This window comes from Scatophagus argus, chromosome 1 (genome assembly GCF_020382885.2).
Source record: "Scatophagus argus isolate fScaArg1 chromosome 1, fScaArg1.pri, whole genome shotgun sequence".
Taxonomy (NCBI): domain Eukaryota; kingdom Metazoa; phylum Chordata; class Actinopteri; family Scatophagidae; genus Scatophagus; species Scatophagus argus.
Window position 1 is genome coordinate 4,105,756 of NC_058493.1, and position 18,912 is coordinate 4,124,667.

Below are 18,912 nucleotides of genomic sequence, written 5' to 3' on the forward strand. Positions count from 1 at the left end.
GCTCACTTCTTCTTTCTCAGACCCATGTTCCCAGAAGTGGATTTTGTGCATGCCAGGCAGACTAAACCAAGCACACCTAAAATGTTTTCAAAGGCATTGTTCCGTCTCATAGCATATGCAAGTTAAATTTTCTTTTCCGTCTGTCGCTCCACACCTCTCCTTCTTTGTCTCTCTTCCATGCAACTTTGACAAAGTTGAGTGGTTCATGAGATCCTGCTTGAAGGCAACGTCAAACTTGCACTATACTTCCACCCTGCACTACCTCACTTTTGGACTCCCTCCAGAACAATATTTATTTTACTTATCTTATTTTGTTTTGTTTTACCTTATTCTATTTTATTTTATTTTATTCTACTATTATATGCTACTTGTTATGTTCTATGTATGCACTAATCACCAAGACAAATTCCTAGTAATGTGAAACCTCTTCACTTACAATGGCAATAAAGATGTTTCTGATTTCTGATTCTGAAATCGCATATATTTTTATTTCTTCTAGGCGTGCAATATGCAACTGATCAGCGATGGCTTCTCAAAACTCCATCTTCTGTTAAACTGCTATAGAGCGATTTGTGTGAGATTTATGGATACAGATCATATTACTGCTATCACAGATATACTTTTAATCTGACCTTATTCATACATAGATTGTTCAGTATAGTGGGGTGAGCCCAAAGCTTGTTTGACTTTTTGAAGTGACTGCAAAAAATCATGAATTTTATCCTTTCTAATTACTACTTAAATCTGTTCTAGACACTCCTTCTTCCAGAGATGAAACAATTGTACCCTGCTGAACAGCCTGGGACACTGTAGTACATGGCCATACCAACTGTCCCTTATGCTACAGAGACAGCACATAAAGGGACTTTTTTCAGCAGGTTGCAGCTCAGCTCCTTTTCATGGGCTCTTAAATGTAATCCAGATAAATCACACAAATACAGTCTGTACGGAAGAATCTTATTTAAGAATTCTCATCATTTTTTCTTCCGTCAAAGGTTGCCTCATTGTTTGCCAAAATCATCCATGTGCCCTGAGTTAGTCATCTCATGAATATGGAGAATGATTCATTCACACTCCTTTCATTTATTCAGTAATTCATTCACTTAATTATTCGTTGAAAGATGTTTGTTTGGAGACATGAATAACACTAAATGGGAGTCACTGCGGGCACAGAGCACTGCAACAGTTTAAGACCATCAGCTCTAGGTGATGAAGGCCTTCCCTAAGTACAATCAAACTGTTAAAGAATGTATCTGTCTCGAGTAGGTAACTTTTTGTAAAAGTTCTTGATCTTGCATTGATTTTGGAAACACACTAATACATGTGACAGAGGCCTGTCACAGAGTGTCATGTCGTACAAGACAAGCACCAAACAACACCGTAAAGCCTGTCAGAAAGTGCCGCAGTCAGCAGAAAGTATCACTGGAGGTGCTTTGCTCAATCTGGAGGACTCGCACAACAGGCAGCGCAGGATGAAGGCGTTGAGGGTCATTAAAGACCCCATATTTTCCAACTGCTGCAGTCAGGCTAACGCCTCCATAGCCATAAGGCCAGCACAGCTCACAAGCAGCTGCTTTCTATAGGCCGTAAGCATCCTTAATATGGATGCTGCCAAGAGCCTGCGTGGTGCTTTCTGAGTATAACGAGAATTCTACACGAGCAACGAAGAATCCTTCAGGGGAAAGGCTTGACCTATACTGTATGCATGAATTTACAAACAGAGAACATCCCACCTGCAAACAGGATGCCACGAGGCAGATGGCATTGTATAGCATTAATGTTAAAAAGGCATGGAAGAGTTACAGTTTAGCTTACACATTTTCTTTATGTTTATGAAAATATTCCCCCAAAAAAATCATCATGTCATATTTGATACAGCCTTGAAGACTGAGACTTTACACTGCAAAATAAAGTTTCCAGAAAAAGAGCAGAGGGGGGTGAAAAAGACAGTTCATGTTTGGAACTTGCTGCAGGGAGAAAGGAACCAACTTTCTCATCTAATGCACTGTCATTTTGATTTGGCTGATACATACATGCCAGCATACATTTTCTAACATTAAAACTTAAAGACATAAATGCTGCTCACTGTTTTAGTTTTAGCACTACAACAAACTCATTTTGAAACACATGACATATCTGTGCTAGACTGCTGCCATCTGTGCTTTAATTTTACATGCTATAAACATTTAGCCAGGGGGAAATGATCTTTCCGGAACACATGAATGATTTTATTATGCAGTTGGAAATCCACCACATGATATGACCCCTTAAACAAACAAAAGAAAGACAGAGCTTACCTTCTTCACACTGGTGTCCTGTGTATCCTGGCATACACTGGCAGCTGAAGGAACCCCACTCGCCGTGACAGCGACCTCGGTGGCCACAGGACGGATAGCCCATGTTGACACAGCTGCTATCCGTGGTCAGGCAGCCTGGAGAGCTGGATTGCGAGTCGGCAGGGGAGCCCAGATCATACAGCTGAATGCAGCAGATAGAGAAGAGGAGATGGAAGGGTGGCAAATGTAGAGAGGATGAGAGGTGGAGGTTGACGATATGAGGAGAAATGAGAAGGGAAGAGAAGAAAACGGTGAAAGAACGGTGTAAGAGCACAGTGTTAAAAAGGACAGTAAAAGCAAGAGAAAAGTACGGGAGTGATAAGTAACACAGACAAAAAGGGAACAGTTGCAGCACTTAAAGGGGACTGGGGAAGACAAAGGACAGAGGTAGGGGGTAAATAGCCAGAGGGGAGTCAGAGTTTGGAAAGAAGAAAATAAAGTCAAACAGGGTGAATATGAAACAATTCAAGAAGGGAACTTTCAAACGTGTTGAAGGACATGAGCTCAGTGTATGCTGTGGCCTCTTCCCCTTCACCGCTCTCATGTCTCTATTCTCTCTCAGATTCTCCCTTCTTACAGCGATGAAACCAAAACACTGGACCAATCTTCTGACGCATGAACGGTATAACTGTGAAGAAAGCTAAGAAGACAGGGGAACCTTGGACAGGTCCATCACGTCCCTCACAAAAGCGTGCCATAAAAGACATTAATAGACTTTGATTATTAAAAGACATTAATATGTTCAATACCCTCTCTTACCTATACTTTATGGGTTCTGCTGGTGCTGTGGTGAGGACTAGGGAATGCAAAAGATCATAAAAACTGATGGACAGTTATGCCACTGGGGAGCCGCTGATTGGCTCTGACCTCCAACAAAAGGCATCTTATTGGTTGCTGACCTTTAAAAGCTCCTCTGTTTGCTGGGTTTAGACTGTTGATTGCTGAGAACTGCAACACAGACATTAGCAATCAATGCCCGAAAGACACATTGGGGTGTCTGCAATTGATTCGACTGTGCAGCAGTGCCACTGTGGTGAGCAAAACACTTGGACTGATATAATTTGAATGCAAAAATACACCTGCTTCTGCTTAAATTACAAACTGTTGCTTCAGCTGAGAAGACTGTCACACCTCCACACAGAGACACTGTAGGCTGCAGTGTTTGCCAGGATTAATTTCAGGTGTTGGGTATAAAAATATTTCAGCTCAGAGGAAGTGAAAAACAAAGTCTAGAGCAAAATATACAGCTGTGAGTGTGTCTGCTGTGAGTGAAGTTTCACAAAAAGTGTCTGAACCTTATAGCCCCAGCAGGAGGTGATATGATGCAGAGTGCCATACCAAAAATGAAGTTCTGATTAAAACAACTTTGGAAATAGAGATGAATTTAAGTGGTATGTCACCCTGATCCACCAGAAAAGCTGACATACCTATAAAAGTTTGAGAATACCTTACACCCTTATGTGACTGATGAATCTTTTATTCTGAAACCATGCAACCTGTCTTCAGAGATTTGCCTACACAAGAGCATTACCGAGGTCAGACGCTGAAGCTGGGAGACAAATTCCGGCTTGCAGTCGATGTCAAAGTTCAACCTCAGACTATTTCATATTACCCAGATTGCTGTTTTCCATATTGCCTTTCTTATCTCTGTGACATTTTATGTTATAGGTTATTAACTTTCTTTCTGAAAAATAAATGTTTTTTTGTCTTTCTGTTTGGAGGGCAGTCATTGTCTTTATTAAAATAAAGACAATAAAGAGCCTTTCTTAAAATGTTGCTGCAAAGTTGGAAGCACACTAATGTCTAAAATACCATTCAGATTTCTCTTGATTGGAAATGAAATTGTAACCCTTTCCATTTTAGTTCTTCATTGATCTGTCCATATCTGTGGTTATAAGTCGTTACACTAAGAGCATCACAAATAAAATTTAGTTTTGACATGATCAAAATTATTTTGACATTTTCCATCTGTAGTTTTTGCATGAAATCAGAAAAGGTGAAATTGCTCCCAAAGTGCATCTGCCAAATTAATTTAATGTAGTGCAATGGTACAACAAGCCCACAGTGTTCCTGAAATATACAGGCAGCAGATTCTGTCTCAACATGGATTCTGAGAGAATGACTACATGTTTTCAACACTGGGCCAGAAAACTCTAAATCATTTGTTTCCAGTCAGTTTGTTTCACATCTCAGCGTGTTTAATAGAGGAGACGTCACTATCTGCCAAAACAAAACATACCAATGTGTAAAATACAGACATACACTCACAGATGACACCTAATGACAGGATCAAGTGATATAACACAAACAGGCATATAACAGGAACCAAGTATTCAGTTATAGCAACTGCGTATATCAGTGTCAACTATCTTCATCACATCGCAGGCAGTTGTGCCTCAAGTGTAACAGATGATGTTACTATAGCAACAAGTGTGACACATTAGCAAGTCCTATGATAATACAAAAACCCAAAATATACAACACCAGAACATGTCCATCAACATTATTAATCATCAGCACACCTATTGTTGCATGCTCTGTGGAAATTTATTATCCTCACCCACACACATATCATGCAGATTTGTCTCATTAGGATCTAACTTTTGTGCAGCCTCCCGCTACGTCTCCAGCAAAAATACACCCCATCGCAACATCAGCTACTAGTCTGTAGCACTGCAGCAGGAGAAACATATCTTTTTATATCCCCCGCTCCTGAGATTCAACACCTTAATAGAGTTTTAAACTACTAATGAAAAGATATGGATAAACTGTGCTAATGGTGAAAAAAAGACTAAGACAGTTTTAACAGCCACACTCACCGCCCCGAGAAGTCCCGTGGCTCTTTACACCTAAGCATACTACTAGGGAAAGTTCAAAACGAAATCTTCCTTAAAACAGATAAAAAGGATAATTTCATTTCATAGCTGACAGACATTTTGATGGAGATTTGCATCTTACACGATTATGTTTGAAACACGCAACAACCGAGGTGAATCTGTAAGTCGGCTTACTGAAAAATCAGCCATATTATAACAGTTGTGTTAGTGTTGAAAACAGATCAATATATTTGTACAGAATATAATTACAACAAGGAAATGAGAGGGACAAATGTATAGTAAGGTGCAAATCCTGTACAGGGGATCCTGTTTGTGCTAACACTGACCTCATAGGTATTTGCTAGTAGTGTCTACAGACATATGTAAAGCTTGATGACATAAATAAAAACTCAAAGTACAAGCCAAATCATTTTTTTTCTCGAAGGTGGTTTCCATCATTTTAGGTAGTTCTTATCATGTTGATGTATGAACAAATGTTCATTTAATTGATGAGTTTGGTTTTAATGTTTAATTAGGTTTTAATTAGTTATTTGATGCTGTAAAAAAGGGGGTGAAATTTGATTGACAGCTGAGTGCCGCTAGTGACGCAGTCAGACAGGTGTATGGGCAGGAATTAGATGCCATGCACCACCAGATAAACGGACTCGTAGTGACCATCTGAGTAGTGTTCTGAGAGTCCTGTGCCTTCTATCTTTCTTTTGGCTGGCAGACAGGGTTTATCAACTATCTATGAGACACGGATATATCAAACAGTCATGCATCACAGTGTTGTGTCATCAAAACTTTGACCTGTTTTTCCTTCGGACAACCACAAATCAACAAAAGTTGAAGAAGAATGTTTTTGATGAATATCATCTGTGCTAAACACCTGTGAGGCTGCTGCTTGAGATAGCTGTTGAGGCCATCTCAAGGTAAACCCCAGATAACCTCCTGCCAGCCAACCTTCAGGTTCTTTTCTTTTGTCACTACTATTTTCTTCCATCCAAACAGGTGTACACTAAACGTTAGGAAGTCTCATTAATCGTCATAACACACTAAATTGCCTAAAACAATAACTGCACAGGCCAGTACAATGTGCAGACAGCTCTACTGTGTAGTTAGAGCCTTATATGACATTATATTACTACAGTGATCCCAGTCATTATCACACTGTGGGGCTAATAGGTTTTCAGTTTAAAAAAGAAATCACACAGTGATATCAGACACGCACACAGTATCTGTAAATACACTGAGTTAAAGCTACAGAATTGGTATCAGCATAGAAAAAGTCTGTCTACCTAGCAGGTGCTTGTATTATGTTTGGTTGTATTCATTTCATTTTTAGCTTTTATTGTATTTGTATTTTATTGTATTTGTCCAAGGCTTTTCTAGTTTTTCATGCAGAGATATGGTTTAGATGGATTAGATGTGACTCAGCTCTAAGTTAAATCCTACTCAACTGAAGTAAATGTTGAGTGATAAGTTGAAGTAAATTTTGCATCTAAACTTATGTTTCTTCATTTTAAATTAAGAGCATGCATTTCTTCAAGCTCCTACACAGGAACACGGGAAGAATTAGTTTCAAGGAACGAGCCTAGTAAGATCCGCTCCTGCAGTATCAGCAGTTTCTCATTTCTCTTATCCGAGTCTGAAGTAGTCACTGTGGCTGTGCAATACATCTGCAAGCACTATGAAAGCAAAACCTCTGTTGCTTCCTACAAAAGTGTCATAAAAGTTGATCATTCCTGTTCCCCTCCCTTACAAAGTAATTTGCAATTTTAACAGATGCAAGCAACAAAAGAGTAAGACCATCAGTAGCAGTAGCAGTAGCATATGATAGGTAGTATTTTACTCTTACCTTTAAAGTTAAATATTATTTATAATATATAATATATATATATATATATATATATATATATATATATATATAATATATATTTACTTATCAAGAAAGCCATATATGAAGATCAGATATTATATTAACTACCATTTATCAGGAAAGACTTGATAGTTCTGGACTTTCTCACTTGGTTACGTTTATTTGATGCCAAGCCAAAATTTGAAGCAGAAAATACAATTTTAACCAAAATTGCAGGCTTTAGAAAGTAGTGGGTTCACATAAAACTATCATTCCTGAGGCCAATGTTCATACAGAAAAGATTGTTGGAATGGGTTCGGATTGCCATGGTTGAGCATGCAATCCTTGACTTTTTAACTCCAACAGAGCACAAGAAGGTTACTTGAAAGTCTTGACTTGAAGTCAGATTGGGCAGGAGTGGAAAGGTTCATTCCATTTCACCCTGGGAGTGCACGTGTATAATGTTTGAAAGATCTTTGAGGTCACGCTTAAAAGCATAAAGAACATCTCTTACATGGCACAAGGGTACTGCGAATGCTGAAACTGGCTATTAATCCATTTATCAGCTAGAGTGCAGGTGTTGAGTTAGCTTGCATGCTGGTGTGCTAATGATTGTGCGGTTGTGTCTGTCACAAGTATATTACCTTGCTGTCCACGATGAGATTGCGGATGCAGCCGGTGAAGTGTTTGTGCTGAAGCTGAGGGTAGATGTAGGGGATGTCCTCATTCACACCACCAAGCTGCAGTACGTGGCTCATGTTCAGGTGTCTAGAAGGCATAGAGACACAGACGTACATACTGTGCAATCACAGCTCATAGCAGACATCATACAGGCACTGTCATATCCATATGAAATGAGTACATTTCACGCATTTGTTTTGACAATGGTGATACAGCACGGGTTAAATATTCTCCTGAGTGATTAGTACCAGTAGGATTTCACTGTTTTCTATTCTTTTACTACATCACAGCTTACTCTAGGTATTTACTGTGTGTATTAGTGACTCTAATGCAGGTAACAGGTAAAATTTTAATTAATAACACAATGGAAGCAATGGAGCTTACTTCTTGCTATTCACTTTTTCATTTAATTTTTGCATACTCAGAATTCAGGTGAATGAAAACGAATGGCTCCCTATTTGGCAACATATATGTATGTGGCTCCCAATTATTGAATAAACCTGACACACACATTCTCCCATGCACAAAGTCACACCTGTCTTCGAAAATAGAGAAGAATCAGCTTTATTGGCAGTATATATATTTTTACATACACACACTGAATTTGTCTTCTGCATTTGACCCATCCTTAGTTGAACACACACATGCAACACCCGGCAAATTACATGCAGTGAAACACACACAGGAGCAGTGGGCAGCGTCAAGCGCCCGGGGAGCATATTGGGGGGTTAAGTGCCTTGCGCAAGGGCACATCAGCTGGCTAATGGAGGGAGAGAGCATTTTTTCGTATTAATCACTCCACCACTTCTCCAACCTCTAGGCCACGGCTGCCCCATGTGTATGTGTACCTGTCAGTGTTGGGTGTAACACCGGTCACTTCACAGGAAGAGTGGTCCTCGGTGGTCAGCCAGCTGCCCAGTCCCTCCATTTCCATTATGGCTGCCCCTGAACAGCGATCCAGGGTGAAACGCACTTCCTGAAGATGACACGCAAACAAGAACATACTGTCTACAACAAGTGTTATGAGAGAAACCGGTTGCATTAATAAAGCGCCCTGTTTGTCCTCATTAGAGTAAGTATACCTCCTGTTGCTGTCAAGTGCTCTTTTGCCATTATTTTTATAATGGGAGCTGCCTCTCTGGTTCACATTTCTTTCATTAGTGCATATTACTCTGCTGCTGCCTGCTATGTCTCCTGTTAACAAATAAACAACAAACAAGACTTCACATCCTAAACCACCATCTTCCAATCCAATAATGTGCAACTGGGGTCATATTTACAAGTAAAGAAGACAGGATAAGCAGAAATCATGACAACCTCTCTCCAAACAGCTTATTTATTGCATCCACTGTTTAACTTTCACTGAAGACTCATTTATTAATAGTGCTGTACATAGTAACATTTATGAATAATATATATATTAAAGTCATTGTTACAAACTGAAGAAATTGAGGGCACACTATAAGGCATCAAGTATGTAACTGTTGTGAGAGAACGGGGTCTTTTAAAGGACTGCAAATGATTTTTTTTTTTATTTATTTATTTATTTTTTTTAACCACATCTGTGAAAAAAAGTTTTCAAATGCTTCCTCAGAATATGACCTAGGAAAGAGCAGAGCAGTGATTTCCAACCTAAACCAGCTTTGCATCACTAAAAGGTTAGTCTTCAGGCTTCAGATAGCATAATACAGAACATTTTTGAATTCTAAATCCTAAATCTCTCTTTTACTGTTAAGTTTGTAACAAATTCAATAGAATCAGTAGAAAGCAGCAGGGCAGAAATAAAGACTGAACAGTGTGCATGAAGTAAAATGGAGTGTTAAAGCAAAGCCAGCCATGCGAGTAGTTAGCTAGTTAGTTTGATCCATGATTACATTTACATTACAATAAAATACGATGGGAGCAAAGGAGGAAGTGCAGGTGTCACGGTATAAGAGCAACAAAAAAACACAGGGCTTTCCTCTAGGAGAGCACTTTTTGTATCCAGTGTCGGACCACAAGTCAACAGTGAGTTATTTAAATTTATGCAACATACTTAACTTACATCAAGCACGTACCTTTCACATAACTGACAAACTTATTTTAATCCAAACGGAGATCTTTTCCTGACCCTAACCAAGAAGTTTTCTAGCCACACCCAACCATTTCACAGTGTTGACTAGATGGCAATGAAGGCCGAGATCTTGGTGCTCTCCAGCAGTCATGAGGATGTGTTGAGTATACAGCAGCTGTGCTAACTGATAGCTCAGTAGCATCAATTATGTCACATAAACAGTGGTAGTTTGCAGGATTAAATATTAACACATACTCTATACACAAACAACATCATGCAAACGGCTTCGGCTCCTGTTTCCAAACCACAGTTTGTACGTTGTCCAAGTACAATACTGCTGTTTCACACAAGAATTGATTCTTTGGATCGTGGCTAAGCTTTGTTGCATACTGTTACACAAACACAGCACATGTAGAGTCTTGGCTGCAGTAAACCTCCAGAAACCTTCGTCACACAACAGCAGCTTTTCCAGCCAGGTCACGCAATCAGGTTGGGCGAATGAATAAATTCACATGTGATTTGGAACATTACTATTGTGATGCTGAAGAATCCCTGTTGTAAAAACAAAAGTCTCAATGCATTTTTATTCATGCAATTCATCATAATACTGTTGTATTACCCAAAGTCTAAATGCATTCATTCATTTGTTTGGCTGTTCTCATTCATTCTCAATACCTAGCAAAAGTGCTCTGCATTTATGCATGTTTCAATGTGGAAGAGAAACTTCACAAATAAGAAACACGACCAAAACTTGTTTCTTTCAAAATGATTGTGTGGTACTGAATTGAACAGTTTGTTAAAGAACGCACAAACATAGTTCAGTGTTCCTGATGGCATGACCTTTATCAAATTGATTAACCTGCACTTAAGGTCATTTAAGCAGTGTTTTCATTATTTTAGATTAGGAGGTATTCAAGTAGTCAGTTAAATGAAACAAATTTATATGTGACATAAATGGCAGTATTCAGTTATATGTTCAAAGAGGCTTTTGATGAACAGGCTGAAAAAAAAAAAAGATCTCAGTTGGCATGAGTTTCACAAACAACTACTTTAAGGTGTCCTGAGCTCTCAGTGACACTATGAGGCTTTCAGGCTGAATTATATAAAAGACTCTTAAAATAGGATCCTTGAATGTCTTCTCGATATTCAAAAGGTTGAAAGAACTATAAGACAGTAGTTATGTGTGAGTCCTTGGAGGTGAAGAGCTCCAGGCGGCCCTCAGTCAAATGAAAAGTAGCCTAATTTCACTCTAATTAAATTCACTTGAAATGTTCCTGGGTAGAGAATGCCGAAGGAGGGCTATTGCAATCATTCATCTCACTCTCACCACTATTATCTCCCTTTGAACTGTACAGTGCAGACAGTCCTACAACACTAAATTACCAACTAACATGTTCCCCATTTGGATCCCTAATAATCATAACAATAGACTCGCATAAGGCCAAGTAGGTGATAAAGTAGTTGCGGTTCATGACATGCAAGAATTTTGGAACCTCAGCTCCATAGAAATTTGGAAAAAGTTAACTCTTTGCAACAGTGACAGGAACAATAAGTAAGAACGTGTAGCTTGAAAATGTGACAAGTCATCAAGCTATAAAACCATTACTACTCCAAGGTTGTGGAGCACAGCAGACTTTTTATTGTTATTGTATTGTTTTATTGTTACCCCCATCTTAGCTTCTCTTCACTGGCTTCTGGTAAAATTCAGAATAGACTTTAAAATTCTCCTGCTTACATATAAGGCCCTAAATGGACTAGCCCCATCATACCTGCAGGATCTCATAGTCCCATATATTCCCAATAGATCACTCAGATCACAGAGTGCAGGTTTACTTGCAGTTCCCAGAATTCATAAAAGTAGAACGGGAGGACGAGCCTTTAGCTATCAGGCATCCCTGCTGTGGAACCAGTTGCCAATCTGGGTTCGACAGGCAGACACCACCTCCACTTTTAAGACTAGACTTAAAACCTTTCTGTTTAGTAAAGCGTATAGTTAGCCTCAAATAAAGTGTGTAGGGCTGGTAGGCATAGTTACAGTCACTTCTTGATATACAGCCACAGGTATGCATCTAGAGACAATTTTGATTGTATAAGGTGCTATATAAATAAATAAATTGAAAATTGAACTGAATTACTGAATATGTCCAGAATGCTCTGATTTGCACTGTTCAGTGGCTGTTCATTTTCAGATTAATTCAACAGGGTGAATTTATTATTTACTTATTTATTATTTCTTTTATGTCAGATTTACAGTGGTGCTCTTATAATTGCACTAAAAATCACTTCTTCACATAAACGGTGCACAAGGTTTACATGTAAACACCTGAGCATAGGCGTTGCGCAACAATATTAAGTGCAAGATGTAAAACGGAACTACAGCAGCAACTCTGATTCACCAAAGCAAAACCTGAAACCTTTGCTCAAGTATGCACAAGTTATTTAAGTGATTAAACAACTTAAGTAAATAACTTGTGCTCTCTAAAGGTGTGGGTGGGTGTTAAATGTCCAGTAATTGTAAATTTGTTGCCATTGCAAGCCAACGCTGGTTTTGTTTAGCACCACAACCATTGAATATGTGAGTAGCACGTCTAACTTAAAAGCGTGAAAGAGATAAATTAAGTTGTTCCTTTAAGTGACATGTTTAAATTGCCAGCTGTCACACATGCAAAGGGTTTGATGCAGGAAAACATTTCTTGCATTCTGCAATGAAGCTGTGAAATGGAAAGAAATAATGAAAGAAAGAGGTTTTTCACCTGCCAGTGTAGCCCAGTGTGAATATGCTCAAAGCTTATTTGCTGAATAAATGGTGGCTGATGTTGAAGAGGTTAAGTGTCCCACCTTGCTGTTGCTGCGGACATCCAGCCGATGCCACCGCCTGTCTGCGACGTTCACGTTGCCTGGCAACTGTAGCACCACTGTGCCGGAGCCATGGTTGATTTTCAAGGTGGGGGTCCCATCTATTAGCTCTAGATGAAGAAAGAGAAAGAGAGAAACAGGGATGATTGGTGAGGAGTGAGATGACTTTGAAATCAGCAGCTTTTAAAGCTGCAATCAATACTTTTGGTTTGAAGCTGGTGACAACCATTGGTGCTGGTATTCAAGCCTCTAAAAACCATTAGCTAATTGATGCATGACAAAGAATCATGTAATGTGTCATATCTTACAGGGCGCATTGACACCATGGTGAATAACTTGACAACCTGCCAATATTAACCCTATATATGGGCTTTAATGAAGATTATTGCACAGAGCCTGGCATGATGTCGTTCTTTTTCTTCACATCTCATGGCAGTCAACAACAAACATCAGACAAAAGTGACTATATTCTATTTTCCGACTTACTCAAATGGGAAATTAAAAGTTAATGAAGTGGCTAAGATTGCTTGTGTACTCCGCACCATATGTAAGGAATTATGGGAACACGTGTCTGCCAACCAGCATTGGCAATCCATCATCATGGATGCTGAACTTAAAAAAGTCATGCAGACACATAAGACTGAACACTAAGCAACACTGCTTGTTGTACTATGGTGGCTGCAGTGACTTCTCACTTCATGCTACAGCAGCTTGTATTTAGAGAGTGAAATGCACAAATTTTTAAATGTCAATTTATGGACTCCAACTGAAAGTCCTTTAGTTTCTAGACTACTACTACTAGTTTCTGGACACTCATCTTTATTTGTGAATTCAGGTGTGGTGTGGGGCTGTTTTTCAGGGGTTGGACTCAGCTCATACGTCCAGTGAAGGGAAATCTTAATGCTTCAGCATACCAAGACATTCTGGACACTGACGTGGCAACTTTGTGGCAACAGTTTGAGGAAGACACTTTTAAGTTCCAGCATGACTATTCCTCAGCACACAAAGCAAAGCTCCATAAAGACATGGCTGGATGAGTTTGGTGTGGAAGAACTTGACTTGACCCTCACAGATCCCTGACCTTGACCCCATCCAATACCTTTGGGATGAACTGGAACAGAGATTGCGACCCAGGCCTTTTCATCCAACATCAGTGCCTGACCTCACTGGCACTCTATTGCATGAACTGGCAAAAATTCCCAAAGAAACACTCCAAAATCTTGTGGAAAGCCTTATCAAAAGAGTGGAAGCTGTTACAGCTGTAAGCTGTCTATATATTCAGAATGCAATCTCTTTAAAGTACCTGTTGGTGTAATGGTCTGGTGCCCCAGTACTTTTGTCTGTGCATGTGAGTACTGTCACCATAATATCAAGAAATCCAAGAAGCTGATTGTTGGAAGCAGGCACACACCCCTGTCTACATCAGTGGAGTTGAGGTAAAGCAGGTGGACAGCTTTAGTTTTCCGGAAATCATCATCATCACGGAGAACCTGTCATGGTCATCATACATTTCCACCCTAGTAAAGGCAGCTCAAATGACTGTATTTCTTATGGAAACTTAACTTTTACAGAGGAAGAATAGAATAATCCTCACTGGAAACATCACAAACTGGTGTGGCGGAGAACAGGAAGGTGCGTAAAACTGACCCAGAACATCAGTGGTACGCATCTACTGAGCATTGCTGTTATCGAGGCCAAAGGATACCAAAGGACAACACCCACCCCTGCCACAACCTGTTCGCTCTGCTACTGTATGAATAGTATCCACTTTTTCCTTAGGCTGTGAGACTCCTCAACTCATAATACATACACACACACACACACACACACACCACAAAAGATATCTATTTTTTCATCATCCATAATGGATAAATACAATTAATTAAATGAATAAGTAATCCTTGTATGTTCCCCTGGGCCTAGGTCAAAAGGATAAAACTGTGTCATTTTTATTTGCTTTCTTATTTTTTCTTTTAAAAAGCAAACAAACAAACAAAAAAAGCTGATTATTAAACTAAGGACTGTTCAACCTTTTTATTAATCCTGACACAATACTTCTTGTGCCAGTGAGGACAATTCTTACAGCGATCTGATCCTCATATTGTGATGTTTTTACATTCAAAAGAGGAAAAGTGGGGGAAAACTGTTTGCAAAACAGTTAGAATTATTCTGTTTTGAAAATATGCCCTCTGTCAAGACTGCAGAATTTCTCTGTTGGCCTTATTCAATTAAAATGAAATAATAAGCTGTCACAGTTCATGTCCAATAGGTCATCCTTCCTGATTTTCTCCAGTGCCACACTGAAAGTGCCTTCCCACACATCCACTGCCTGAATGAGGGCTTCAATTTCCACTTAAGAATTTGTTCTTATAGTTCATTTTGAAGACTCCTATTTCGCACTTTACTGGCTAACGGTCCAGTGTGTAGAATTTAGGGGGATCTTTTAGCAGCAATGGGATATTTATCATTTCATTAGTTATAATCATCTGAAACTTGAATTGTTGTTTTGTCATGTTTTCATTACCTTGGAACAGAGCTGACCAAAGTGGGGCCCGGGAAACAAACTTGCTCATCTTAGAATTCAATTGGGCACTCCTCATTTTTCTAGTTAAATAACATTTTGAAAAATAATTTAGATAAAAATGTAATGACAATTTTTGGTGAGGCAAAAATGCAAAAAAAAAAAAAAAAAAAATCTCCTGTGGAGGCTTGTCTGCTGTTGGATGCAATATGCAATAACACTGCTAGATGCCCATGAATCATACACACTGGATCTTTAAAGATAAAATATGCAATGCTTCTGTCTTAAAATGTCTAAAAATGACTACACCTTTGTTGACTAAACATAACGGGAATAAAACTGAAGAACATTACTTCATCTGTCAACGTCAGGTAGAAGGGTGGCTGTTTAATAATGAAGACAACAACTCCCATCATCCCATGCTACTTCAGCCCATGTCTTTTTGTTGTTTTAAAAGGGAAGCCCATAGCGACACAAATTACATGCTGTGTTTAAGCCCTAGTCCCATAAACTGAAGTGGTTATCATATATGCAAGAATTGTATTTAACAATGAGACAAAGCTGCAGTGCAAATTTTGCCAACTTCTGCACTATGACATTTGCCTTCATGCTTGAGTCAGTAGATGTTGGAATCCAAAAGAGGCTGACAAGATTCAAATTCCCGTCTTGCAGCCCTTCAACCTGCTGTGTGTCTGACTTCAGCTGAACTTTCGTCATCTCTCTTGCTGCATCTCTTGCATCGTCAGTCTGTCTATCAGCACTCTTTCATCTCCCGTCTCTCTATTTTACCTCATGCCCTGCTTCTTTTTATCATCAACTTTTTAACTGTAAATAACATTTTACATCGAGTTGCTTTGAAATAATTCACAAATGCATTCTACTGACATTTTGCGTTGTTATGAAGCCATTTTTTTTTCCTATCAGGCGTACTCATGACGTATTGAGATGTGTTGACTTCCGGTGTTTGCGTGCAATAAGTCTTATCACCATGTTCTCAAATGATTTCATGTCATGAATCTTACTGCATCTTCACCTTAAGCTAGATGCAGTTAGGTGCTGTTGAGCACACGAGATGCTGCCCCTCTCAAATTGCGTTGTCAAGGCGGAGATGTGCCTTTTTGATGAATACCCCATACTTCATTATGCTGACTCTCAGATTGGTTAAAAAATGGTAATATCATTTTCCAAGCCACAGTAAGTGCAAGTTTTCTGTTAGCCTCACTTCTTCTTCCAACTTCCCTTCAATTACATGCAAGCTGATTTAACCCACTCCTGCTGCAAGATGAGTTGCTGCCGCTCTTCAGGAATGATCCAATTAATTTTAATGCACTGGTTCAACAACTGGCAAAAAAGAAGACAGCAAATTTACTGTTGGTCTATCAATTCAATCCCAAGCCTCTCTTTGTTTAACTGAAACACTGTCTTTAAACTCTACCACAACACCCACATATCTGCACCTTTATCCATCCCCTTCTCTCATTTACTGACCTCCTTCATCTCACACCTCATTCTTTTGCTTTGCATCCTCCAGGCAGCCCCTTTACACACACAGGAATTTCCTTCTTTTCTGAAGCTCAGTGTATGCCAAGGCTATCTTTCCCAAACCTCCCTTTACGCCTGCACCGGGGCAGGCAGATAAGTCTGAGATGGCAGTAGACTCAAAGCCACAAAGGACAGTGGCATAAGCCTAACAATGAGCATTTCTGCACTTGCACAGTCACATAAACATCTAAACTCAGTCAAAAAGTAGATTGGCCAACCAGTCGTCTGGCACAGCTAAGGAGTCTTCTTGTCAAGATTGACGTGACATTTTCACAAGAGATGAATACAGACTTCAGAGGTTTCAAAGCAGGAACACACAAGTGAGGTGCAGAGCAGAGTGAAAGAGAGAGAGAAAAAAATTGGGGGGGCGGGTAACATGGAGCTGTAGAGGGGGCAAAAAAAGAGGCGGATGTGGAGGACAGGAGGAAATGGAAAAAGTGAAGGTACAAGAGGAGAAACAAGAGTGGTGATTTACAGAGGAAAGATTGAGAGAGTGATTGAGCACAAAGCTGGGAAGAAAGCCAAGAAGCAACATGGCAGATCATTGATGGAGAGTGAGGAAAATAAATGACAAAGGGGAAAAGTGGTACAGTGGTTAGCACTGTCACCTCACAACAAGTGGGTTCTGAGTTCGAATCCTGGTCTGGGCTCTTCTGTGTGGAGTTTGGATGTTCTCCCTGCCCCTGCGTGGGTTTTCTCCGGGTGCTCTGGCTTCTTCCAAAAAACACGCACATTAGGTTAATTTTTGTTTGTTTTTTAGACAAGTTCTCATCACACTAATGTATGTTCAAGTGTTTATATTTTTTGGGGGTTAATCAGTTTTTTGATACTAGCAGAAGAAGATTAAACTGCATGACTGATGGCTGAGTGCTGCTCAGGTGGGCGTATCAGTTGGAACTCAATACTGTAGCTTAACTTCATTTTTGTACAGTGAGAGTAAGTGGAGATACCTCATCCATCTTTACATGTCAATGGTTGTAATCCAATAAATATCAATAATCAATATTATTATTATTATTTACCCGTCAAAAATAAATTAATAAGACATAAACAGAAGTCCTATTAGACCAAAATGATGCTTAAAAATAAATCTGTGAGAGAAGCTTAAAGAGACCAATGATCAATTTATCCTACTAACAAGTATCCAAAGCTTGACAATCCTGTGTGCCATATTTTCACAAGAGCAAGAGGGAAAGAAAATGAAATGAACAAGGGACATTTGATATTCAAAAGGCTGATCACCATGAAATATTTTGTATTTTCTGTTCTGCTCCGTTCATTTCATGCAATTTTAATGCGTTAAACCACAGCTGTTAATTTTCATTTGCCGTGTGTTCTTCACAATAATAAAGAGAGTGAAACCCAGTGCTGACAGTGTCGTTTGCAGTTAATTAACATTACTAAAGGTTTCTTCCACATAATTTTTTGAAGTACATTTTTAGCACTTTTGTGAAAACTTGAGAGGAGAAATAATCTAAAATCTCTGAGTAAAGAAAAATGTTACAGAGTTTACGGAATGAAGTGTACAGAATTTGGAGTAAAGAGAGAAGTGGTATCACCTAGGGTACTACACAGAGATTAAAGTCAGTCATGCTTTGCCAGTACAACCTATTTCACATTTCGTTTGTGCATTTATCACACAGGAATACAATAAACAGATTTTTGCTTCCTAAAACACAAATCTTTTTGTGTAGTATTAAATCCTATGGCCTTATAGCCATGTAAAAACATAGATTATTGTCATAATAACTACTGAACTTCTCATCTATTGCTTTGGTAAAGTTATACTGACTGAAGTGAGTGAAAGAGCAACACAGAGACAAAGGGAAACAGACACAGAGAGGAATGTGAGAGGTCAGTTGGAAAGGTTAGCTGGGTGTGCAGCAGGCTGGCAGGCCAAATGGGAGCATCTTCATAGGGGCTGACATGCCTTTCAAATGCTCTGAGTCTATTAGGGTTAGGACAAGACTTTGCTCTTAAAGGGCTCATCCACACAACTGGGCTTCTTTTCTGCTACTCATACGTAATTCATTACCTCCTACTCTGAGACAGACAAGAGGGAAAGAGAGAGAGCGTATGAGAGAGTAAATGCGTGTGCTTTGTGTGCAAGGAGAGCTTGAACTCCCACAGAGTTGGGAGCTCTTAAATATGAAAAATGTCCTCTACTTGTGATGGCCTGAGGATACACAGGACTCAAACTGAGAGCATATGGACTGCATAAACAGCATTACAAATCACACTGCTACACA

The 18,912-nt window shown here is 39.3% G+C and overlaps 1 protein-coding gene across 1 annotated transcript in view; it reads right to left on the bottom strand.

The window, feature by feature from the left end:
* Positions 1-18,912, bottom strand: part of si:ch211-186j3.6 (neural-cadherin) — a 250,361-nt gene that overhangs the window by 34,532 nt on the left and 196,917 nt on the right. Inside the window, exons 28-31 of the mRNA XM_046396664.1 lie at positions 12,583-12,710; positions 8,540-8,667; positions 7,655-7,778; positions 2,298-2,478 (exon numbers count right to left, since the gene is read on the bottom strand). Of these exons, the coding sequence (XP_046252620.1) occupies positions 2,298-2,478; positions 7,655-7,778; positions 8,540-8,667; positions 12,583-12,710 (561 nt within the window). The remainder of the gene's footprint in view (positions 1-2,297; positions 2,479-7,654; positions 7,779-8,539; positions 8,668-12,582; positions 12,711-18,912) is intronic.